The following is a 25,155-nucleotide window of genomic DNA, read 5'->3' on the forward strand; positions in this document are numbered from 1 at the left end:
TAGACTTACGTGGGCACCTCCACGCCTCCATCTAGAGTGCGTCCAGAAGGTAGACTTACATGGGCACCTCCACACCTCCATCTAGAGTGCGTCCGGAGTGTAGACTTACGTGGCCGACTCCACAGATTTCTCAGCTTGGGGTCAGGCATGGGCTTCCACCAAGAAAGAGGAGGATTTAGCTCTTCCTCACACCCTCCCCCTTCTGCTTACGGCCACTTCTCCTCGGTCCTGCCCTCCCTTTTTACTTATATTGTGATTTTGGTTAGATCTGTATTTGAGATCATCATTATTATGGCTACAGAAATGCTCTTCACAGCTGAACTCTGTATTATACATAATTAATTTTCCTTTTTGTACAACCTTTTGTTTTTCCTGAAACAGTTACTGGCTTTTTTCTATGTATTATTAATAATGACAGCCTTCATTTCCTCTCAGAAATATCACTCTATCAGTTTCCCCGTCTGGAAGCAATCCTTCTGGAGCCTTCTGAGCCACCCATCAAGACTGATTGTCCCACATCCGGGTCCCCTCTGCCTCTCATCTGCTTTGGGTCCCCTGTCTCCTGTGTCACATGACATTGCCTTTCTTCGTTGACCCCTTAATGTGGCCTTTCTTCTAGTGCTTTTCTGAAAAAGGGCCCATGGGAGGCAACATTCGAGAACTAGTGTATTTGAAAATGCTTTTCTTTGTAGTTCTGTGCTGTGAAAACAGTTCCACTCAGAGGTGTTGCATTGAGAGCGTGTTGGCAGGAATCCTGACGGTTAATGGACATCCACTGTCTCAACCTGACACAGTAATTGCCTTCCTCCAGTTGGTTGTCTTTCTAATTATTGAAGAAGTTCGTGGCAGGCAGGCACTGTGTCTTTCTCACCATGGTGCTAGCACCTAGCATAGGGTCTGACTTTTCTGATCAGAACGTAAGTCTTAAACCAAAAAGCCTTGATGGGAGTTTGGATATTTGGGATGCTGGAGTGGATCTTCTCTAGCTATTAGAATCCGAGGACTGCTATTTTGTCCTTTGTATAATTTGAATTTACTAATTGGGCAAATATTCTGCTGATGCAGCTCTGACAGGCACATGCCAGGGCGCAGAGCGGACAGCTTTTGTCCTCGGTGCTCTCCTGATGCTTATGGAGTTTTTAAATTTTATTTTAAAGATTTTATTTGAGAGAGAAAGAAGAGAGAGAGCACGAGCAGAGAGGAGGGGCAGAGGGAGAGGGAGACGCAGACTCCCCACTGAGCAGGGGGCCCGACTTAGGGGACATGGGACTCGATCCCAGGACCCCGGGATCATGACCTGAGCTGAAGGCAGACACCTAACCAACTGAGCCACCCAGGGCCCCGCTTAGGGAGTTTTCATCATGTTTATCCTTGGAGCAGATTAGAAGATGTGCCTTAGAAACCCTTTATTAGAGAGTATATTAAAACCCCTTGAAGTGAGCTACGGTGTCGTGCTCTTGGACGAGCTCAGGGGTCTGTCTGTGTCTCGCAGGTGGTCACCATGGGCCTCTTCCGCACCATCGCACTGTTTTACCTCGGAAGTTTCGACAGCATAGTGCGTCGCTGCATGATGCAGAGAGCAAAATCGGAAATTGCAGACAAAACTGCCTAATCCTTACCCCTTGGGAAAAGACTGTTTCTAAATAATCTGAACAGCTTGCTGCTAAAAGGGACCCAGTTTTTGGCCTACAGACACGTATGTATTGCTTTTGACTATGTGAGATTGGACCAGTGCTCTTCAGAAACCTGGCTGCAGGGCGAGGGGATAGACATTCAGCTCTAGGCGATGTTATTAATACTATGCAAATATGGAACAGGAGACCTTTGATTCTCTGGGGCGGAGAAGTGAGGACCGGGAACAAATAGCATGTGAGCAGGGTAAAGAACATCATTCCAGAATGATCATTTACATTTTTCTATTTATTCTTTTTTTTTTTTTTCTTCATTAAGTCCAGAGCCTTGGGGACTTTCTTTAACCTTCCACGAAAGGCAGTGTATGGGTTTCTGGGGCCTTTTTTTTTTTTCTTTTTAACATGGTGTATTTTATTCAAGAGGAGTTTTACACATTGCTGGAGTCTGAATGCATGATAACTCACTGTGCTTCTGGTGGACGCTCGCGGCTTCTCTCTCTCTTTGATCCCATAAAAATACAGGGGGATGAGAGAGAGCAATGCAGGGGAAGGACAGGAGAGAGAGATTTTCCAGTAGGAAAAATAATGCTTTCTTGTCTTCTTTAGACTCGAATGTGTAGAGCACTTTTTGTTATTCATTCTTGGGGAGAGGCAGCCTCCTAAAATGTTTTCTGAAGAGAAATAAAATCTTAGAAGCTTAAAAGTTTACAATTTCTTCAACAGCCATGATGACACGGAGCTCACCCATCCCATTAGTGTCTTGTCATTCTTCTCATCTCTCCCTCCTATTTTCCTGATACTGCTATAATATTTTTATAAAAAAAAAAGACCAGTTAAAATTTTTTGACTTGACTTTTTAAACTAACTCATGAATTAAAACAGGTGAAAAAAAATTAAGAAGTGTAACATTCTTCTGGTAGCATATATGTAGCTTTTAAGAAAGGCCAATGCTCATATATTTACATTTTCCTCATTAAGAAAAAGAAGATAGGACAAGGCCGATTTTGAAGATACTCATTTTTGAAAGAAAATGATCACCCATTCTCTCTGTGATTCCCACTTAACCAGTGAACCTTCTCTCCGTGCCACATGTTAAGGAAGCCCAGTCATCACTCCCACAAAACAAGCCCTCGAATCCTCTCGGCCCCGTGAATGTTGTTTTCACATCACAGGCTTAGTGGATTTCCACAATTTAAGTGCCTCTGATGGGTTTTGGCCAATGTTCCCTGCTTCATCCTGTCACTGTATGTGCTCCCGACTTAGGGACAGTCCCCGTCATAGTAATGTTATGCCCCTCCTTCTTGCACACACAGTATGCATATACCATGCCTACAAAAGATTAAAGACCTGAAAACTATAGCAAACCTTTTTTTGCTCTTGAGTTTTGCAACCTCTTGACTTTAAAATGACTTAATTTTTTTTTTGAAGTAAGATATTTAATGGCTTTAATCTTTGGCATCCTTTTAATGAGGATCTGAGAATGGCATATTTTAACACTGACAAAGAAGAAATTATTTAATATATAAGTTGCTTGGAATTACTTCATTGCAGTTTATGGGGCTGGTTGATGCCGTAATAGTTTCATGGATCTCTCCGTCTTCTATAGCCATCGTTTGCAAACTACATTGGGTCACATCTCGCAGCCTCTTAAGATAGAGTAATGGCTCTATTTCCCTAATTTGCGGAAAACAGTTACACATTAATATCTGGATGTCTCTCACTTTTATTTTTTATTTTTTTCTCACGAATGTTCCTTGAATGTTGGCACCTCCAACTGCTGGTCTAGATGAAAGTCTAGGCCAAGATGGTGTCTCTTTTAGTCCAATTAACTATTTCACCACAGTTAATTCAACAGACATTTTTCACGGTTTCCTCATAGACTGTACTGTCACCCCCAGGTAATCTGCTGCCTGAACAAATTTAAGCGCCCCCGTTCTGTGGTGGAAGATACTTTCCCCAACCCAGTTGCAGCTCGGGCATGAGACAGATTTTGTGGAGATCGTATCATCAGGGAATGGGCTTCTTTGTCAGACATGTTAAAGGGCCAAAGCTCTGTATCCAAAAAGCTTTGAAAACTAAGTTGTTGTGTTTTTTTTCCCCCTCTTTTCCTAAATTTGGTGCCATTATTCATTTGATAGCAAAACCTGACTTGAACTGATGTATTATAGTTTTGATTTGTCCATTTCATCAACTCTTCATTAATTTTTCCCAAAGAAACACCAATGGGTTTGATTATAGGTATTGCCCCAGATTCTATGGAGATGTTTTGTAATATCCAGTACATGCCCCATATCACCTTTTTCCAAATCTAAAAAATTAAGAATTCTGAAACACGTCTGGCCTGAATGGCTTAGATAAGGGATTATAGACGTTCAGCAGCACCACGCAAAGATCCAACTTCATCCAAAACATGAAAATACTACAAAGGCAAATTCTATTTTTTATCTTTTTTGGCTCAGTTTTTGTACATTTTTTACACTGACTTGCCTTTTTTTTTTGCTCAGGGGAAGGAAAAAAGAAAACACAAAAAAACCCTGAGTCAGATTGTTCAGGAAACTGTTGGTTTTTTGTTGTTGTTGTTGTTTGTTTTTTTTTAAGGGGTCATTGATTCAACACTTCGTACTGTACCCAGAAGTGGGTATGTCTTACCCATGGCAGAAGGAGTTTAATTACAGTTCTGTTGAAATGTTGGCTTTCTCTTTGTGACCAACAATAGTTTCTTGTTTGAGTATCGGTTCCGAAGTGCTTGCCTCTGCTGGGTTTGGTTTTACTGTTTTATTATAGCGTATTTGTGAGTATATTTGTTCAAAAAATACTGAATGTCGTTCATCCATAGAAATTCCAAAATATGTTCAAGGACCCTTCATAAGTGAAAAAGGTATAAGAAACAATCCCCATTTCTTTTTACAAAAACCAAGTCAAGGGAATTGTTCTTTTCTGTTATTTTTTAAAATTTAATTTTCATGGCTGAAAAGAAAAAATGAAAAATGCTGTTAATAATGGCCTCTGCATTAATACTTACACGTGTCCAGTTATAAATCTGTTGGTTAAACCATATATCGTTGATTTCTTGGAAGTGAACATTAGGAGAGCGTTTCTAATATTTAGATGGCAAAAGCATTTGGGAATAGTTGTTTCAATTCAAAGAATTGTATGTCTTTGTCTTTCTAGAAGAAGGCAATACCATGATAATTTTTTTTACTGAGTTATATCATCAACAGATTTAATTTTATTACCTCATGTTCTAATTTAAACATGTCTCACTCACATGAGGACACTTTTAAATATTCATAGTTTTTGACATACGATGCTTTGTATCTTTCTCATGTCCTTAGTTGTTAGTAACTTAGCTTTAAAAAGTACCTCCTAACCATAACCTTCCATATTCTGGACTCAGTCTTGTTTAGTTCAGTGTGGTGACGGCAGATTTGAGATTTTGAAGAGGAGATAATAGCTATTATATTTTACATGTTTGATGGGACAACTCTAAAGACATTTTTAAACTGTAAGAATGCACATGGCTATTTTGATATATATTAGAACTTGTGTTTGCTACTTTAGAAGCTTTTGTGGCAAAATTGTAACCTGATTTTCATATCTTGTATTTCTGAATCACAACAAAAAATAAAATGGGGAACAAGTTTTACAGATGTGAAAATGTATTTTTTTCCCTTAGAAATTTGAGTTTCTTAAGAGTCATTTAAGCAAAACACAAACACAGGTCTTTAGCATTATCCTAACCTCGCATTCTAAACATTGACAGGGCTTGATTTTGATCATTTTTTAGGAACTAATATTTTCAGAGTAAGTACTTGGCATTCTGAGCTCCTGTTTCAAATATGCTCTGTGTCTGTGTGACTCAGATATGGGATACATGAGTAAAAGGGTAAGAAAAGTGGAATTTAGTAAAATTTCTTAATGTAATTACATTTCATATAAAAACAAATAGATTTCCCACACTTTAAACCTGCATATACTAACAATGAAGTATTTCTTAGGTTCTGAAGGACACAGAAGACCGATAGATGAAATAACACACCTTAATATTCCTCAATCTTTAAATGGGAAAATTTGGTTTCCATCATGAAGAGATTGCTTGGACATCTTGGTTTGCAAGCTTGAGCTTTCTCTAAATTTGAGCAGTGTATATACCTTAAATGGCATATGATATCCCTTCTATAATTTTTACGTTTGGATGTTTAAAAAGGAAAAATAATTTTTCTTGTGTTCCACTCCTGATTTTATACCCTCGATTTCCCCTCATTCAACATATATTTACTGAGCCCGGCATCCAGTCCCCTGGGGATACTACTCTGCGTAAACAGTTCATCCCTCCCTGGTGGTGATTACATTTCTTATTTCTTCCCTCCCCACTCCTTCATCTCTCTCAAGGCTATTACAAGTCTTCCTGGACTTCCTTTCTTCAGTGGGGGCCTCTGAATTTTATGCCACAAATGTTTGAATGTCAGACACTGTTCTAGGCTGGGAAAGCCCAAAGGAAAAATACAGTCCCTGTCCTCAAATAGTTCATAATCTACAGAGAAAAACATATGCCAGAAATTACCCTGTGAATCTGGCAATAGCTATGATGAAGATATCATAATTAACATTAAAAACCTAGCCCGTGGCGGTCACTGTTGTGAGCACATCACATTTAATTCATCTCAATCATATGCTGACCCGCTAGTAGTACTCTCCATATCCCCTTACAGAGAGGGGTACAGGCAGAGCGAGGTTAAGTAACTAGTCCACGGTAGCAGCTACTGAGTGATGGAGCCCACATTCAAACCCCTGTTTTCTGCCTTTTATGCTCCTATCCCGTGTGGCACAAGTGGGCTCCTAGGACTGCCCAGGGAAGTCAGGCGTGCTCTCCCTGGGGGGAAGGTCTGAAGATGAAACTCGAGGCACGAGTATGCATTCGCTCTGAGGAGGTTGGGTGCATTTCAGGGAGATGAGCAGGTGTGCAAAGGCAAAAGGCACGAGAGATCTTGGTGTATTCCAGAAAGCACAGCGTTAATGTAGCTGCAAGAAGGGAATGCATAAGTTGAGGGTGGTGCCCAGGTGGTAGATTTGCACCCGATCATGCCATGTAGAGGAGTTGTGATTTTAGCCCCTGAAGAACTCTGAGCAGAGATATAAAGTGGCCAGATTTGAGCTTTAAAAAGACCATGCTGCCCCTTGAAATTCAGGAGTTGCTGAGCCCTGAGCCTTGGAGTAAACCATTCTCCTTAGTTTGGAAGATCCCATATTAGATATATGTTGCTATGGGTTGAGCTGTGTTCCCTCAAAAGATTTTGTCAATGTCTTAGCCCCCAGTACCTGTGAATGTGACCTTACTTGGAAATAGGGTCTTTACAGATAACTGAGTTAAGATGAGGTTATTCGGTTCCCGATCCAGTATGCTGGCGACCTTACAAGACTAGAACACAGAGAGACACGGAGAAGGGCACATGACAACAGAGGCAGATCAGAGTCACGCAGATGCCTGCCCAGGCACCCCAAGGACTGCGCGCCGCCACCAGAAGCTAGGAAGAGGCCAGGAAAGATTGTTCCCTAGAGCCTTCAGAGGGAGCCCGGCCCGGCTGACACCTTGATTTTGGACTTCACACCTCCCTAACTGTGGGGGAATAAATTTCTGTTTAAAGCCACCTAGCTTGTGGTACTTTGTTATGGCAGCCCTAGGAAACAAAAACATTAACCTTGATTTCTCTAAACATGTTCATCAGTAAGGAATATCTGGGAAACACTGTGCTGTGTGCTAAATCACATAAGAGAATAAAAGTCATTGCACAGAAGAATGTAAATTCTTTGCCTATTTCCCCTCCATACTATGGTGTTATCACATTGTTTGGGCCTATTACTGCAGTTTTGATCCAACGAGAGCAGTAGCCATTTGAAAAATTTAATTCCCTGCTCTTATTTTATTTCACTTTAAATGCCAACTCATGGATTTGAAAGGAAAAAATTGCCACGAGTAAATTTCCTGTACTTGCCTTTGTGAACCAGAAGGAAACATGACTTGCCTGCTATTAAACTCACACAACAGAATGATTCATCTGCAGTTCGTTGCCTAGCTTCAAAGGTTGTTGCTTAGTTACTCTAAACATTTTTTGAGGTTTAGAACCCACCATAAATTAGTGAACCAGGTTTCTCAGTTAAACCAAGGCCAGTTGGTTTAGATTTGGCAGAAGTGTTTGCTTGTAATGACAAGGATGGTTTAAGAGCACATAGTGGACCAATCGGATTCAATCAGTCCTGTTGCAGAAGACAGGCTCTGGAGCATTAATGCACTGGGAACAGTATTACTGTTAGTATCAGTACCTAATGCTAATTGGGAATTAGTATTATATTATTATTCTATAATAATGACCAACAACAAATGCAACCCATCTGAAAACACGTGACACTATTTAGTGTAAGAGTTCATAATATATAAGCTATGTCAATTATATCTCCGTAAAGCTGGAAATGATAATATAGAAGACACTTGAAACTGGAAATTAGTGTTCTTGGATTGCTTGTCTGGGAGATACTGTTTTTTACGCAGTTTTTTTTTTTTTTTTTTAATGCAGGTTATGTGAACCCTTTGTTCTTACTCCCTCTGGTCAGCTCATTTCCTTTACGGATTTATTTCCACTTTAATTTGCCTAAATGGTTTGGGGTCGTGTTTTATATTTTTAACTTTCACCTTCTCTATTAGTTGTCAATTCCTTCTCAGTTAATGAATGGGGTTTTTGTATCCTCATTTTAAATAAGAGTTTAATAGTAAGACTTACTACATGCCTATATATAAAACATGTATGCCCAGATTAGAATAATGTCCTTTTTGAATTTTATACACTTTGGAAGTGTTTATATTGGTGATGGATGAAGAGAACTTTCTGAACGATACTATTAAACATCAACCAGTAGGTGGCGAAAACTGGCAATAAAAAGCTTTTTGTTTGGCAGACTGGAGAATAAAGAAGGAAAACACAGGCCTTTCAGGCTCTTGATACAATCTCCCTTCCTTGCATCTTGTTCTTTTCTCTTCCTGGTGCTACCCTACTCCTAGAATCCAGCCAGGCAAAGCTGCAGGCAGGGTAGTCCATTGGCTCTGAAAAGTGGAAGGCCTCTTGGGAAATGAAAAGCCCATAGTGCATACGGGTGGAAGGTCTCCGGCACAGATCTAGGATTCAAACCCAGGACTCCTGACTCAGGCCAGGGCTCCCTCCACTCCCTCCCACTTGAAGGTGGGATCTAATAACCAAATCTGAATGGAGGAATGGTTTCACTCTTTCGATATAAAGAGAATTCAGAACATTCCTGGGGAATATATAATCTTAGTCAAGGACCGGAACGCAGACTGGTCCTGAGAATGGCTGGTGATGGCCAAGATGCCACCGAAGGAGTACGTCTGAGAAAATCTGTCCAGCGAGGCTCTGTGGGAGCAAAGGAGGGGAAAAAAATAAGGAGGCTTTTCTTTCTCTGGGAATGGGGGATCCATTTCCTTCTGGGGGCCCCCTTTGCAGAAGTACAATCTCTTTTCCAGCTCTGTCCTCTCATTTCCTCACTCACATGCTGGGTCTCAGCACTAAGGTTTTCAATTCCTCTTAAGTAATTTTGGGGGTCTAAGACAAGCTTCTGTGAAGATCCTTAAACTATCCTGTGGAGGCATTAATATAGGTTTCTACTCTCTCTGTGAGAACATATATCCCAGGTCAGTCTATACCCAGTGTCCCATCTCCAGGCCAGAGCCTCCCACCCCCCAGGGCCATGTCACAGCCATTAGAAAGCAGGAAGGAGCATCTTCCTTCATTCCTTGCAGGGATAAGTTTGTACGAGGCGCCCATCCCTACATGCAAGAGGTTGGCACGTTGGTTGATTGGGTATGATAAATGAAGTGAAAATAATTTGTGCTTATTTTGCTCACGAATACATGCTTTGATTTTAGACTAGGAAGGAGACAAAATAAAGATGCTGTCAGAACATGTTTGTACACATTGCAGCGCGCTTCTATGAGCACTCTAATCCAGCATCCTATATATTTGTATTTGGCCCTATTAGGTAAGCTGCTGTACTTTTAGTAAACATTTTTTTTTTCTTGGCGCTTTATTTGTCAAAGACTTTCTGAGATAAAAAATAGTTAAACACGCACAACTTGTTTGCCCTCTTGTGTTTTTCTCCTAGGGGCTATTCAGGCTGATGAATGAAAGCCTGTGCGCTTGCGTGTACAATATAATGCGTGTGTGTGTAGATAACTTGAGAAGGTGCAGCCACCTAGCCCTGGCTGCTAGGCGACCCCAGGGGCCTCGGGAAACCCACCCACCCTGGGGTTAGGAACCGGGGGCCCAAAAGTTACTCTGCAGCCCCGTGCAGCGTCCAGCCCCAGCCTAGCGCCAGTCCTGCCGGAGGCAGAGGAAGCACATTTACTTAGCCATTTTAGAGCCCTTGGTAGCCTCGACTCGCCACTTCACTGGCCGCCGAGAGCTACGTCTGGCCCTGGTCAGGACGGTGTCCCCAGGGTGTGCGTTGCGCCTGCACACCTAGGAAGCGACTCGAAAGTAAACACCTCGCTTGGGGCTTCCCTTGCACTCTTCGCCGGAGGGCAACGCCGAGGTCCCGCTGCTCGGGGTCAGCGTGGGCCTGGGTTTTCTCGCTGGCAGCTGCCAAGAGCCGGCAACACGCTGTGTACACGCACACACACGCACGCACACACACACACACTCGGTTAAAGGGGTCGAACTGGTTCCCGGCGGTGGCGCCCCTGACGCAGCCGCCCGCAAGCCGCGTGCAGTCCCCCGGGCGCCCCGGCCCCCCTCGGGCCCCCCGAGCGCGCGCCAGGCCCGCCGCAGGCCCGAGGAGGCCCCTCGCACACCCACCGCGCCGCGGCCGCGGCCGCGCGGGAGGCCTGCGCCGCCCGCGCCACCCACCGGCCGGGCCCGGCGGGCGGGCGGGCGGAGGCGTCCCGGGCGCGCCCTCCCCGGCCGCGGGCCCTGCGCGCCATGTGTCCTCGGCGGGGCTCGCCGCTCGCGGCCCGGCCGCGGCTCCTTTAACCCGGGAAGGGGAGCGGGGCGGAGGGCGGCGGGGCGGCTCCGAGGAGGGCTCTTTCTTTCTTCTTTTTTTGAATGAACCGTGTGACGTACGTACAGGAAACCAGTCGGTTAGAGAGAATGAAGTAAGAGGCCAGGCCCCCCCCGCCCGCCCCGCGCCCGCCCCGCGCCCGCCCCCTTCCTCCCCGCCCCCTCCCCCGCCCGCCGCGCTCCCGCCCGCCGCGCTCGGTTTCCCCGCCGAGCCGCCGCCGCCGCCGCCGCCGCCGCCAGCGAAGGTGCCGGACGCCGGGCCCTCCCCGCCGGCGCGGCCGTCCTCGCCCAGAGCGGGTGCGCGGCGGGAGCGCGGAGGGGGCGGCCGCCGCCAGCGCCGCCGCGCAGGAGCAGGAGGAGGAGAAAGGGTGCGCAGCCCGGAGGCGGGGTGCGCCGGTGGGGTGCAGCGGAAGAGGGGGTCCAGGGGGGAGAACTTCGTAGCCGTCATCCTTTTTAGGAAAAGAGGGAAAAAATAAAACCCTCCCCCACCACCTCCTCCTCCCCACCCCTCGCCGCACCACACACAGCGCGGGCTTCTCGCGCTCGGCACCGGCGGGCCGGGCGCGTCCTGCCTTCATTTATCAAGCAGCTTTTCGGAAAATGCATTTGCTGTTCGGAGTTTAATCAGAAGAGGATTCCTGCCCCCGTGCCCGGCTCGTCCGCCGGCCCCCGGTCCCTGTCTGTCTCCCGTGGAGGAGTGAAGCGGTCCCGCGGCTAGAGCTCCATGTCTGTGCCCGCGCGCGTGTGTGCGTGTGTAAATTGCCGAGAGGGGGAAAATCACAGGACTTCTGCGAATACCGGACTGAAAATTGTAATTCATCTGCCGCCGCCGCTGCCTTTTTTTTCCTCTCGTGCTCTTGAGATCTCCGGTTGGGATTCCTACGGATTGACATTTCTGTGAAGGAGAAGTCTGGGAATCAAACTGGAAATTCTCCTAATTTTTTACCCTCCCTCCCCCAACTCCTGATTCATTTGGAAGTTTCAAAGCAGCTATAACTGGGGAGCTCTGAAGATTGATGGAATCTTTGCCTTATGCATTTGTTTTGTTTTCACAAAAAAGGAAACTTGACAGAGGATCATGCTGTCCTTAAAAAATACAAGTAAGTTCTTTGCACAGGAAATTGGTTTGATGTAACTTTCAATGGAAACATTTGAGATTTTAACTTTAAGTGCATTCGAGTTAAGTTTAATTTCCAGGCAGTTAAATACAATCTTTTTAGTTGTGTACGTTGTAGTGTGTATGCCCTGCGTTCTTTCACCCAGTGTATAAAGGAAAATGCACCTGATTTTGACTTAGTTTTCTTTTTGACCTTTCAGCATCGCAGAGGAAGTAGACTGATATTAACCATAATTAATAATAATGTGCCTCATGAAATAAAGGTCCGAAAGGAATTTAAGTAAAAATTTCCTGCATCTCATGCCAAGAGGGAAACACCAGAATCAAGTGTTCCGCGTGACTGAAGACACCCCCTCATCCAAGAATGCAAAGCACATCCAATAAAATAGCTGGATTATAACTATTCTTTCTTTCGGGGCCGTGGGGCGGGAGCAGGGGCGAGAGGTGCTGCTGGTACCCGGCTGCTTTCGGGGGCAGGATGGCGCACGCTGGGCGAACAGGGTATGACAACCGGGAGATAGTGATGAAGTACATCCACTATAAGCTGTCGCAGAGGGGCTACGAGTGGGACGCCGGAGACGCGGGCGCCGCGCCCCCGGGGGCCACCCCCGCGCCGGGCATCTACTCCTCGCAGCCCGGGCGCACCCCCGCGCCCGCCAGGAACTCGCCGCCGCCGCCCCCGGCCGCCCCCGCCGCCGCCGCCGCCGCCGCGGGCCCTGCGCTCAGCCCCGTGCCACCTGTGGTCCACCTGACCCTGCGCCAGGCGGGCGACGACTTCTCCCGTCGCTACCGCCGCGACTTCGCGGAGATGTCCAGCCAGCTGCACCTGACACCCTTCACCGCAAGGGGACGCTTTGCCACGGTGGTGGAGGAGCTCTTCAGGGATGGGGTGAACTGGGGGAGGATCGTGGCCTTCTTTGAGTTCGGTGGGGTCATGTGTGTGGAGAGCGTCAACCGGGAGATGTCGCCCCTGGTGGACAACATCGCTCTGTGGATGACTGAGTACCTGAACCGGCACTTGCACACCTGGATCCAGGACAACGGAGGCTGGGTAGGTGCATGTCTGTTTGAATGTGAGTCTGGGCTGGACGTTTCAAATCTGAGGCTGAGACTCCATGGCTGGAGTGTGGGTGGGCTCTTGGGCCAAGGGCGGGCTGATGCGCTAGGGACGTAAAATCCGGTTGCCTGCTTCCCTCCGCCCGCCCCCCCGTTCGAAGCTCCCCCTGCCAACACTACTGTTGATGATTCCTTCTGACCAAAAGTGTTTTCCTTGCTTGCCAGCCGTCGAGGGTTAAAGATCCAGCATTTGCTGTCCAGTGGGATCTCGGGATAAATGGTATCCCTTCAGGGTTTCTCAAACTGGGGGTCCAAAGATCCTCCCCCCCCCCCCAACGCCCGGACTCCTCAGGAGCTAGACTCCTGGATGGTTTGACGATCCACATCTTAAACAAGTTCCCCTGGGGGTTTCTTACTTGTACTACAATTTGGGAACTACCCAGTTAGAAGAATAGACTCCACCAGGGGACCAAGGGCATGCCTTTTCTGACTCCCTTGGTAAGATCTACCCTAAGAGGACATCTGGTGTAGCCGCTTTCCCTGGAGAACTTAGATGTGTTTGTGAAGAGGTAAGTTGACTTTCCGAAAGTCCATGAACTCCATCCTGTGGTGGGTGCCACATTGTTCCCAGTGGGCATGACTGAGTGTCTTGAAGAACGTTGGGCCATGGATACTGTATCTCAGCAGTGACATAATTTGTCCTGGCTGCATACTTTGCGTTCTATTTCTATACCCAGTGTACGGTTTCAAAGTTTACTGTAATTTTAGTATATTTTACTTTTCACCACCTACAGTCCACATCATTTGGTGGTCTCCTCTGCCGAAAAAACATGCATCTACAATGTCTATAGAAAGCGTAGAAGCATTGATTCTCAGCTGTGGATTCTCTCATGCTCTGACGTTAGTTGTAGTGATGGATGCCTGTAACTTTGAAGAACATCTGTGAGGTGATTTTTTTCTGGTGCTAGATAGAGCTTCTATCACGTTACCATAAAGGTACTGTTTTGTGCGATTCTCTGGGGGAGGGGGGTCCAGATCCTAAGACTGAAGAACTGTAATTGAGATCTACATCTTATATGTAAAATGACTTATTTATGAAAAAGTAAAAGAGGCATCTTGTCTGAAAATTTTTCAGACTTGTTGTTTTAATGTGAAGAATTCTTTTTGAAAAAGGCTGCAATGCAGTCCTTCCTTGTATGGTCTCTAGGGAGAATTACTGATGTTATTATTTTATAGGACCTAACAGGAGCACAGAGCCTAGAAATGACTACAAATGGATTCAATTTCAAGAAGCACATTACATTTTTTATTACAGTTTACAAGCATGCTAATATTAAGTCCAAGAAAAAAGAGAAAAAGCCAAGAAAGTAGATGGCTGACATGAAAATCTGATCCTACTTGATCAAATGGACAAAATTTTGACGCCACTGTTCAGTGTTTAAAAGTAAAATATCCCCATTTAAATTCCTAACATGTAAAATGCCCCTTGTGAATTGTCTTTTTGAGATCCTGGATTGTCAGATCTTTAGTATTCTGGAAGAATTCACTAAAGGGTAAAAGGATATTTTTGTTAAATGTTTGGTTAAGTAGGCGGTTTTATTTTTAACCACCATAACCAAAAAGGTAGAGAGTTCCAGACTCCAAAAGGATCTTTTTAAGACCAAAGTAAAACTGATTTGACAGTTCATATTTTTATGAAAAAAATATTTAAAATTTTCTTTCTAGTTGAAAGAAATCCAAGGTGGTAACTGTCATCTGTTAAGAAATTTAATAAAAAGCTAGGAAACAGACATATGCTTATGATAGAAATTAAGATAGAAACTTGGCCTTTGTTTTGTTGCGTTTTACTATGTTAACATCTCATGCAATTGAGTTTACTTTTTAAGTGAAGTCTCACTTTTAACTCCTTTCAAAATAGAGTCTTCATAGTAGAGCCTATCTCTGTGGTCAACAGGTATCTGAGATTGATAAATGTCGAGGCTGTATTTTATGATGCCAAACCACAAGGACATACTGTAGAATGTGATAAAGAAATTTTTTCACAAAACCTCTCATAGTAAAAATAAATCATATAGAGGCACAAATAGCTGATGTAAAATGTGTCATTTTCAGAACAACATGTAGATGGATGACTATATAGGAAAACAAAGGAATTTGGCCAAAAAAGGAATTTGGCCAAAAAAAGTAGGTATCAGGAAATGTAATCATAAATGGATACTTTGGAATCAAAGTGGTAGTATTTGAGAGTTACAGATGATTTACCTGTCCTTTCAAATAGGCATGACTAATCTAAATGTCTAGTTTAGCCATAGGGCATACAGATTTCCCCCCGAAATTTGCACCAGTCAGGGTTGCATCCTTAATACTGTGCTGTGTCTTATAGTGTAAAGTACTCTGAATGCCAGTGGTCAAGTTTCAGAAGAGAGCTAGTACATTCTTTTGACCTTTGACAATGAAGTGCGTGGCTTCTAGGACTCAGTGGATCATACTGCGCATAGAATAATGGGCGTTTCAGATCTGAAGTCACTTTTCTTCTTTGCTGCTATTGAGGCAAAATCAGCCTTCTGAGATGAAGGAAAACTGTTTGTAGTCCATGTTCCGTAGCTTGGAGAAAGCAGCGTCTTGGAGGGAGAGGCGTCTGAGAGATAGTCCCAGAAGCCTACAAGTTAAAGAAAGACTAAAGAAGAAACTGGGTTAGAATGGAGTGTGGCTTTATTCCTAAGTTTGAATAAGGCATTGTGAGAGAAGCAGGACAGAGGGAGTACAAGACAGCATTAGTTCTAGGAAATGTCTGAGACCTTGCTACTCCAAGTGGGATTCACAGACCAGCAGCAGGGGCATCACCTGAGGGCTTCTTAGAGATGCAGAAGCTCAGGTTCCACCCCATAGCTAATGAGTCTGAATTTGTGGTTCACATGAGATACAGGTTTTCAAGTGCACGTAAAAATTAGAGATGTTGACTATTATCTACCATAGGTTCCTGGGGCCATCTTTTAGGAAGAATGACAATCTGGGGTGGATCCTCCAGTGTCCCATTCCAGCGGCCTCATGGGTTTCTAGTATTACCTAGAATACTGAATATTTCCCAGATGTCCACTAGTGTGATCTGATCCTTGGACGAGATACATTGGAACAAAAGAGAGAAGATAAATTATTGTAAGCTCAGTCTTCTCAAGAATGTTTTTCATGGTAGCTATATAGTTTGTATTGGCATTATTGATCCCAGTGAAGTAACACAGCTCTTCTATTTCAATTAAAGGCCGGAGATTTCGCTCTTTTGATACCTCCATTAGTTATTATTTTACCCTCTTGCAACACGGTTTGAGTTCTATAGATGTGTTGACTGAGATTGCCTCAAGGTGAAGGGGCTCTTGTAGGCAAAGTGTTGAGATATGGGAATGTTGACAGTGGGTGAAATTGATGGCTCCCTCCAAGCTGAGAAATGGGACAATATTCAGCTTCATGTCTCAGAAGAGAGTGAGCTGTGGGCTACTAAAAGAAAGAGAAACTTAAATAGGAGATTAGCTTCATTCTGTTGATGAGTTGGTGGCGTGACTTTTTTTTTCTTTCTTTACTTTTTCTTTTTCTTTTTTTTTTTTCGTCTTTTGGTCTTTGTGGTTTAGGAAGACAGGAACTTACTTCTCCACATCCAGTAGAGGTTAGCTTCCTTTTTATTAGTTGGTCGGCAGGCAGTTTCTGTCTTCTGTTGGCAGTCCAGATCCACCAAAACACTTGATTAACTGGAAAGCAATACCATTCTTATGCCCGTGTACGAAGTAAACGCAAAAGCATCATTTTCCTGGCGGCCAAGTATCAGCTGCTTATGGCCAGTTTTGGCAGCGAAATGATAGGGATTAAAAATAGTCTGAAGATGATCCAGTCTTAACTAAGATATTTAATGATGAACTTTCCTTGGGAAAGTGCATCTTTCTGCCTGCTAAGAATCACATGACTCCCTGCCATAATTTATTCTGTAGGAAAAAAACCTACATTATCGCCCCTAGAGTTTGCAAGTCACGTGCTGTTGAGTGATTGTATTTGTGGACCTTTGTAAAATTTTATAGTTCACTTAGTTCCCTTTTCTGTTGTACGGCTTTCGTTGCTATTCAATGTCTGTTGCAAACATGGCTTTCTTTTGCGCGTCCTGTTACTTTCAGCTGTGCTTTCTAGTGAGGACTGATTGGTCTTTTTAGCAATCCTTAATTGACCTGGTACATTTCAGAATGTTTAAATGTCCTGAGGCCACACAGAACACCAGGGAACAGAAAGCCACAAGTTGTTGTTGCTGTTGTTTTTAAAAGCAAGTTCTCAGAGCTTTTCCTTATCTCTACTTCTAGTCCTAGCCAGCTTTTTGGAGGAATGGTGAACCCACTCGGAAAGCAGGTGTGTGGGCGCCCTGTTTATCACTAGTCATTCCTGCTCGCCTCTCCCCGCGCCCCTTTCTGAGGTCACTCAGCGTGTCTTAGCAATAGTCGCGCAAAGCAGTATCTCAGCACAAGTGCATTTGTGCTGGAAAAACAACACTGTCTTTGTCGTGTACAAGTAGAAAGGCTTTCCCCCCAGAGATAGATTGTATTTGAGGTTCAAAGGTTCTGTTAAACCTTTTTAAGGTAATCTAATATCATCACCTTATTCAGGCATAGCCCTAACCTTGCAAGCTGGTCACCCTTTCCCCCAGCTACATACAGGAGACCATTCCGTGAATTTACTTCACTAAGAAGCTTTTCTTTCGTTCTTCTTGGTTTGATTCAAACAATATTAGTGTTTGACATCTAAACAGGATTAACGCTGAAAATCATCCAAGGACTGAGACGGTTTTTCGACAGACATGATTGCAAGTCTTTATGTGCCTGGCCCTGGGTTAGATTGGGGACACGGGGAAGACAGCTTTACCCCCGCCTTGGGTGACCTCACAGGCTAGTGTTGTAAGTGTCTAAGTAAACTCACAGTTACGTGCAGCCCTATAAGCATAATCCTAGATTCTCAGATTTAGAGAGAAAAAGAAAAAAAAAAACCCAAGTATATATTATTTTGCATACACTTCTATCTTTGCCTAAAAAAGTTACTTCTAACCGTATGGCTGTTCATGTGTGCATTGCGTCTGATTTAAATGGGAGGAGAAATGTAGATAACCTAAAAAATACTGTACAATACAAACACACACTTAAGAGAACTGAAAGGCCGGGGGAGTTCCCTTGTTAAATATTTACCCATTAGGCACCCTTAATACACATTAAGAAGACTTAATAAACACCTGTCTTCAATTTTTAAGGTATTTCATTAATTCTTTGTATTTAAAAGACAATCAAGGCCTTGAATAGGATGATTAGAATAACTTAATTTGAAGAACTTTCTTAAATCATCCTTGTATGCAGAAAAATACAAGTTGATTTTGAACAGAACAGGGGCTCTTCCTTTGGGAGAGATTTAAATAAAAAGCTTTTGTTTTCTTTTGTTTCAGGTTATAGTACTGTTTCGTTTATTAAGAGGCTTCTCTTCCCAAATCTGTTTAGAGAAATTTCTGGTCCACTTTAGCATTTGTGTTCCTGGAGGGCAGCTCTTAACACTGTCTAACTGCTTGCACTCATGGTCCTCTTTCTTTAAATGGAGATTGTAAAACTTTTGAAATTACAACAAAGCCGTTTTCCTTTTCCAATTTGTTCTGATATGCGCTCAATTCTATAGTGCCAACATTGTTTCTCTGCTTGTTACTTGCCAGACAACAGATAAACCCAGCTGTCCTTCAGTACGCATGATGATCGCATGATTGTTTCTAGCTCTCCAAAGCCATTCGGGCTTTCTCATGGGGACCCTGCCCCATGACTGTCCCCTACCTGCCCATCATCCCACCACCGAGAAACCTCCTGGATGTAGCTCCTTGTGCCCTCCCAACACGCACAGGGTAGGATTCACCTGAAGCAAAGAATGTTCTGCCTGCATTCCAGCAAGAGGGAGCAGGGAAAGGGCGGTGGCCAGAGCTAGAATATAACCTCGACCCCAATCTTGCTGCAGGCGGCAGAGCAAGGCACAATCCTGTCAACAGAGGCGACGTTTTCCCCCAGAGATCATGAATTCCAGCCACTTGGGGAGGGGGGCAGTTAGGATCTGCAGGCAGAAGTTTTATTTGCTTCATCTCTGCAGTGTGAGATTAGAGGGGTTATACTCAAGCCATAGATTAAGTTTTGACTAACTTAATTAAAATAGCTTCTATTCCAGACTACTTCCCCAAACCGCCCCCAACTGTTTGTAGCAATGTACTGAGAGCTACTTGGGTGATTTTTCTTGGGCGATTGACAGGATTCTATGAGAAACTTCTCTACAGAATGTGGACCTCTCTTCCCCATGACACATGGAACATGCACTTCCCTGGGAAACTGTTTGGAAAATTTGTGTTTTCATCCTGCTCCTTGTTTTGCCTTCAGAATGTCAGGGATAGAGCCATATTCCATTTTTAGTTAATAATCAGCTCATCGGCTCTCTGGGGCTTCAACATAATGAGTCAGAAGCTTATGACTGACCCCACTCTCCTCTTTACTATGCCTCCTGAAAACAACCCGAGGACCCACTGCGTCAAGTGAAGCTTTAATATTTCAAGGGAGATTTTCCATCGAGGCTAGTGACAGTTCCAATTACTGTATTTCTCTCTTTTTAACTGTCTTTTCTTAAGCTGTGGAAGTATCGATAGTTTACGACTTTGAATACTTAAAGCACCAAACAAAGGATCAATGTTGCAGGCTATCTCTTCTTGACGATTTCCATCTCTTCTTGGCTGAGAATGAAGATTGCTTTAGGGGCAACACCATGAATGTTGTATCTATGTAGTGACTCTGAAATTGAATTGCAGCCAGATAGTCCACTCAGGTGCATTTGAATTTTCCAGGAGAATCTGGGACAGATACTTAGTCCTCTTAATTCACTGCCTATTTGCCATATATATATGTATGTATGTGTGTGTGTGTGTGTGTATTATATATATATATATATATATATATATATATATATATATATACACTACCCTCTTGCAATTAGAATAGGAATAAAATTAACTGCAAAGTATATCATCGGCTTTAGAGATTAATATTTTATCCCTTAAGAAAAAAGGCAAGTCCATAAATGAAGCCAGTTGGAACTTCTGAGTCTAAAATTTCAGGACTATCTCCTAGTCATTTCTCTTATGAATTCCTGCTAACATCTCTCTCTCTCGCTCTTTCTTTGTCTCTCTCTCTCATTTTAAAACAAAGCTTTAAGAGGTGGTTTTGAGTTTTTGTAATAAGTATAGTGAGGCAGAGCCACTTACTAAATATTAAAGTAACAGTATAAGAAGAAAACAGTATGAAGAAGTCTTATCAAGGCAAATGAGCAATCGTTCACAAAACTTAACTCACAAAGGGCAGGGATGGAAATGAAAAGAGTCATGAAGATCTTGTGATTTCGTATATCATGCATGTTAATTTTTTTCATTGAAAACACATTTACTGAGGGCTTACTATGTGCAAGGCTCTATGCCAGGTGTTTTAGTTGAGTAAAACAATGTGTAAGATCAACTTTGCCTTCAAGGAACTTGCCAACCAGTAGTGGGACTAAAAAGATGTAAGTTGCTGCAATCTTTGCCACTCTTTAGTGGATGGAGAGATCTGGTCCAGCTAGAAGGGGATCTGGAAGAGTTTCATGCAGGAGGTAGATGGTAGGAGGTATGGGGAGAGGGCATTTTAGATAACTGGCCTGGAGAAGTCAGAGCAGACAGGAATGTATGAGGCCTAATTGGACAATAGTGGGAATAGTAAAGAGTCTGACTTGGTTGGGACATAGAGATCTCTCATGAGCTATGACTGGGTCCTAAGTGGAGAGGTTTGTATTTAACTTGGTTAACATTAAAACGATTATCAAAAGGGTTCTGAGGCAAGGTGGGATGTGTGGGCTTGCAGAAGATTGCTGGACAGTGGGAGACCAGGTAGGGGGTTTGAACCATGGTGGCAGAGTAGGGAATGGAAAAGATGGGGCAGATGGGGATGGGGGCAGTGCTGAAGGGAAACCAAAGGACTGACAACAGATTGAAGAAGCAGAAGACTCAAGTCTGAAACCCAGCTCGTTCAAAAAGTGATATTGTCCTCAAGAGAAAGAGGAAAGATAAGAACTATTGCTGTGTTGTGGGGTAAATGTGATGAAGTTAATTTTGGACATTTTCAACTTGAGTTTCCAGTAGTATATCCAAGTGGAGATGCCCATTAGCAGTTGGCCTTAAGGATCTGGAGCTCAAGAGAGAATTTGGGGTACGAATACAATATGCCTTTCCTCCCAAACCAGGTAGATTTCCCATTTCCTTCTTGTGTTTCCAGACATGGTCCTAACTGCCCCTGCTGATTCCATACTGCTTTTCCCCAGAAGTCCTCTGTAGACTTCTATGGGTTGGATTGTGGTAACTTGGGAGTTAACTATTCAAAGCCTGGCTTCCCACTTCCGGTTTGCCTGCTTAAACAATAATTCAACTTGGGTCAAATTAGCGTTGTCCCAAAATCCTAATAATAACCACCATTTGTGGAGATCTTATAAAATCAAAGTGTTCTTCACTGGTACTTTGTCATTTCGTAAATTATTTCTCCTATTCTGTTTAACCTGCACCTAGGAGAGTAGATCGTAGGTACATACGATAATTGTTTATTGAATGAATTAATCAATAAAAGATTATGGAAGAGGCACTTTGAGCATCTAACTCATCCTAACCAACTAATGTTCTCCTACTCTCCTTACTATAGAGTGTGTGTCTGTGTTCCAAATGTCCCACGTCACAGATTTGTTAAAACTTAATAGAAATGAAAAAAGAAAAAACACCTAGGAAGTATTTTGATTTCATCCCTCATCACTGAATTGAAAAAGTATGTCTTTCATACTTGAGGACAAGTCTAGATTTTGCTTTACATTAAATGTTCAACTTTAATAAAAGTCTTTAATGCTAATATTAGACACTAGGCTACGGGTTGTCACCTTATATCTGTTTATATATAGAATGCACACGGCCTCTATATACGTGCTTAGCTGCTCTCAGTCCCATGGTTCAAATCTCAAGCCGGGTAGAAGTCTTGATGTCTGAGATTTTTATCACCTTGTCATGAAAGAAATCAGGGCTTGTCCAGGGTTTCACAGTGGGAACAAGGTGTTTCCCCCCCCCCCCCCCGATTAGTGTTATAGCTTCAATGTAAAAGAACCACAGCATAAAAATCATAGGAATAAATGATCCCCTAGTTCTTCTCCCATGAAAACAAGCCTCCTGTTGAAGGTGGAAGTCAGTAGATCTCAATGTTCCCAGAGGTGAGAGAACCTAAGATTTTACTTCTCCAGACACTGACCAGCAAGAAGACCACCAGGGGTGTCCTGGATAAAACCACTGGCCTGGCAGCATTGGACTCCATTCTCTGTCTTGCTTGAAGCAAGAATCACCGCCTTTCTGTGGTTTTCAGAACTGGTGAAATTTGTATTTTAAGAACCCTCATCCCTTGGCATGAAGCAAACTCAAAGTGTTATTGCTCATCATTTGTCATCTGTTTGAGAAAGATTGTATGATTTGTTTACTTGTAATGAAGCTTGACCATACTTCTCCAGGGGCTTTTTAAAAAGAAGGATGTGTCAGCTTGCAGATTTGTCCCCATGAATGAAACCACAAGCAAATTCTCTTCTCTCTCCCATCCTCCCTCTCATTTCTTTAGTGGCCATCTGTGCATTATGTTGCCATTGCCAGACCCTCTTCAAGTGGCTTATCTATGAGTGAATTCAGAAACTTCAAATTAGAAAGGACACCCAGATAATTGGCCTGTTCTCCAAAGTATCCATCCCCTGTGCTACTGCCAGATTCCTTCTTAATGAATACATCCAGTGACAGTGGGATTCTTGAGCTTGTCCGTATCCGTGAGAAAATGAGCTTCCCTGCTTTGTAACAGCTTGTGGCTCGGGGGAAAAAAATGACAGCCATTGCACAAGTCTCCTTTGAAAGTCGTCTTCTTTCCCATAAATGATACTTTGAGAACACACTTAAGGGGTTATTAGTTTTCTATTTCATGCTTGGCCTGTGTGTGAGAATAACACCAGCTGTCACTGCAAATCAGTAGCTAAACACGCTTTGTCTGGTTAATGTGAGCATTTAATATTTGGCTCAATTAAAAATTAACTGATGAAAGTGCATGTCAAATGGAAATTGAAAATACCTTTGTAAGGAATATCGAAAGGGCACGACCAGTGAGGAAATTAGTGGTTTTAAAATGCGGAGACTTGGGAGAAACTTCATATGAGTCGAGACTCCCGACTCTTCCTTCGGACCTCTCTCCCTGTTTGGCTCGGCATGATCCTGAAAAGGATGTCCTCTTTCTTACTATGAAGGACCCAGTTGCATCTCTGTGTTTTCTAGAGAATGACTATGTTGTTTTGTTTTGTTTTGTGCCGGATCCTACAATGAAAGCAGACAGAACAGGAGATGGGTTATTCATTTGTCCCACACATTTTTTTTTTTTTTTTTAAATTGAGCATGCACATGGTTAGGCCAGGCCCCGGGGAAGTTGAGGGCTCACAGTCAGCAGGATGTAGATCATCACAAAACGACTGTAGCCGAGCCTGGGGAGAGCCAGGGGAGAAGACCTACAACCACAGTAGGGGTACCTATTAGGGTCAAGGAAGTCTTCCCAGGAAAGGGAGCTGAAGCCTGAAGAAGGAGTGGGAGCTAACCTAGAGAAGTGGGGAGGGGGAGCGAAGTGGCCAGCAGGAAGAAGCTGGGGGACAAAAGCCAGAGATGGCAGCCTGCCACATGTTCTTGGGACTCCGGAGCTCAGCCTGGCTGGAGGGAGGGGCACAAGGGGGCAGATCAGAGAGGTAATGCGGGAGGTGCGCCACTGTGGAGGGGTTTATTCTAGAAAGGTCCTGCCATTAATAGACTGGGGAGAGGCTAGCTCAGCAAATGAGCAAGAGACCATGCACCTGACCTAGAGGAATGTCAGTAGGGACAGCGAGAAGCTGATAGTGTTGGGCAATGGTTAGGACTAGAACGGAGAGATTTTTGTTTAGGAAGACATAGTGATGGACTGAATGCTTCAGAACCCGGTTCATGTCTTCTTCAGTTACACTGCTCTTTTTCCATAGTCATTTTGAGAAGAATATGGTCCTCGTTGTAGTGAGATATATGAAAAAATAGACTTTTTTTTTCTTATTTCCCATTCGTTTCAATTAGCACTTCCGGACTGAAAATTTTTTTTTGTTAGAATTCACATTGTAATAGATTGTCATTAACAAGCAGTTAACGAAAGTGTATTTGAAGAAAGAAAGAATTCAGTTTTGAGAGGCAGTTTTCATAGAATTTTCCTCCACGTGAAAAAAATCGCAACAGTGGGGTCTCACCTTGTTGGGGGATTTTAAAGTTTCCAAAGGAATTCCGTGTCTATTGGCTCCTTTGGTCTTCATGAGGACCCTAGGCAAGGCAGGTATTGTAGTCCCACTTCTCTCTGCCTACACCCTTTTTGTCATTTGTTTATTCCCATGCAAAGAGAAAAACACCTGAGAAAGCTGTGCAGGCCAGTAATTCCTGGTATTCATTCCCAGACTCAGAGTCCGGTGGCTGTTTCTTTACATTGTGGTGCTTCTCAGGGTATGTTTTCACAAGGACACCAGATTCCTCAATAGAAACTTAATCAAGTATATCTAATGTGGAAAAATAGTATCCTCTGCTGCTTTTTACCTAAAAAAATGTCAAGAAAATTAAAATGTAGTCTTCTGTTTCAGGGTTTTTTTTTTTCCCTCTCCTTTGATTTGGCTTTTGAAGGGTGTTTCATATTTATGGCAGAGGGGCATCTAACCTCTTGCCATTTGATGCCCACACGTTTGCTCAAGACCCCTGGGTGTGCTTGGGAGCTGGGCAGGATTGAGCAGGTGACTCCTCCAAGGGGACAGTAGTGTGAGGGACAGGGGCGTTGTCGAAACTCAGCATAAGGGTTCTGGGACACAGCAGGGCAGGCAGAATTATACGAATGTAGACCATCATTTTGATTGTTTGGCATCTAACCGGCAATCCACGTTTTTATTAACTTGTAAAATTGGCCTCTTTAGGTAAGCAACATAAACTTGGCGACTAAAGCGCTTATCGAATTTAAAAAGTGGCGGAGCCTTCATCAGCAAGATCCCATAGTGTCTAAAGGGCATGTGGCTATGTTAGTTCAACCTCATTTATTCAACACATATTGGAAGAGCACTGAATCTGCAACGGAAAACATGGTGGTCAAGAACTGTCTCGCATACCTCTCATAAATCCAACACT

At 43.6% G+C, this 25,155-nt stretch overlaps 2 protein-coding genes across 5 annotated transcripts in view; both read left to right on the forward strand.

Moving 5' to 3' along the window:
* Nucleotides 1–5,277, forward strand: part of KDSR (3-ketodihydrosphingosine reductase) — a 40,005-nt gene extending 34,728 nt beyond the window's left edge. The window contains exon 10 of the mRNA XM_034996217.1: nucleotides 1,493–5,277. Within this exon, the coding sequence (XP_034852108.1) occupies nucleotides 1,493–1,612 (120 nt within the window). The 3' untranslated portion in view covers nucleotides 1,613–5,277. The remainder of the gene's footprint in view (nucleotides 1–1,492) is intronic.
* Nucleotides 5,278–11,105: 5,828 nt separating this feature from the next.
* Nucleotides 11,106–25,155, forward strand: part of BCL2 (BCL2 apoptosis regulator) — a 233,161-nt gene continuing 219,111 nt past the window's right edge. Inside the window, exons 1-2 of one of the 4 annotated variants that reach the window (XM_034995683.1) lie at nucleotides 11,106–11,793; nucleotides 12,011–12,861. In XM_034995683.1, coding sequence (XP_034851574.1) covers nucleotides 12,289–12,861 — 573 coding nt within the window. In that variant the 5' untranslated portion in view covers nucleotides 11,106–11,793; nucleotides 12,011–12,288. The remainder of the gene's footprint in view (nucleotides 11,794–12,010; nucleotides 12,862–25,155) is intronic. The other 3 variants (XM_034995684.1, XM_034995685.1, XM_034995682.1) reach the window with 3 other exon arrangements.

Source organism: Mirounga leonina, unplaced genomic scaffold (assembly GCF_011800145.1).
Source record: "Mirounga leonina isolate KUSES-001 unplaced genomic scaffold, KU_Mleo_1.0 Mir_93, whole genome shotgun sequence".
Lineage (NCBI taxonomy): Eukaryota > Metazoa > Chordata > Mammalia > Carnivora > Phocidae > Mirounga > Mirounga leonina.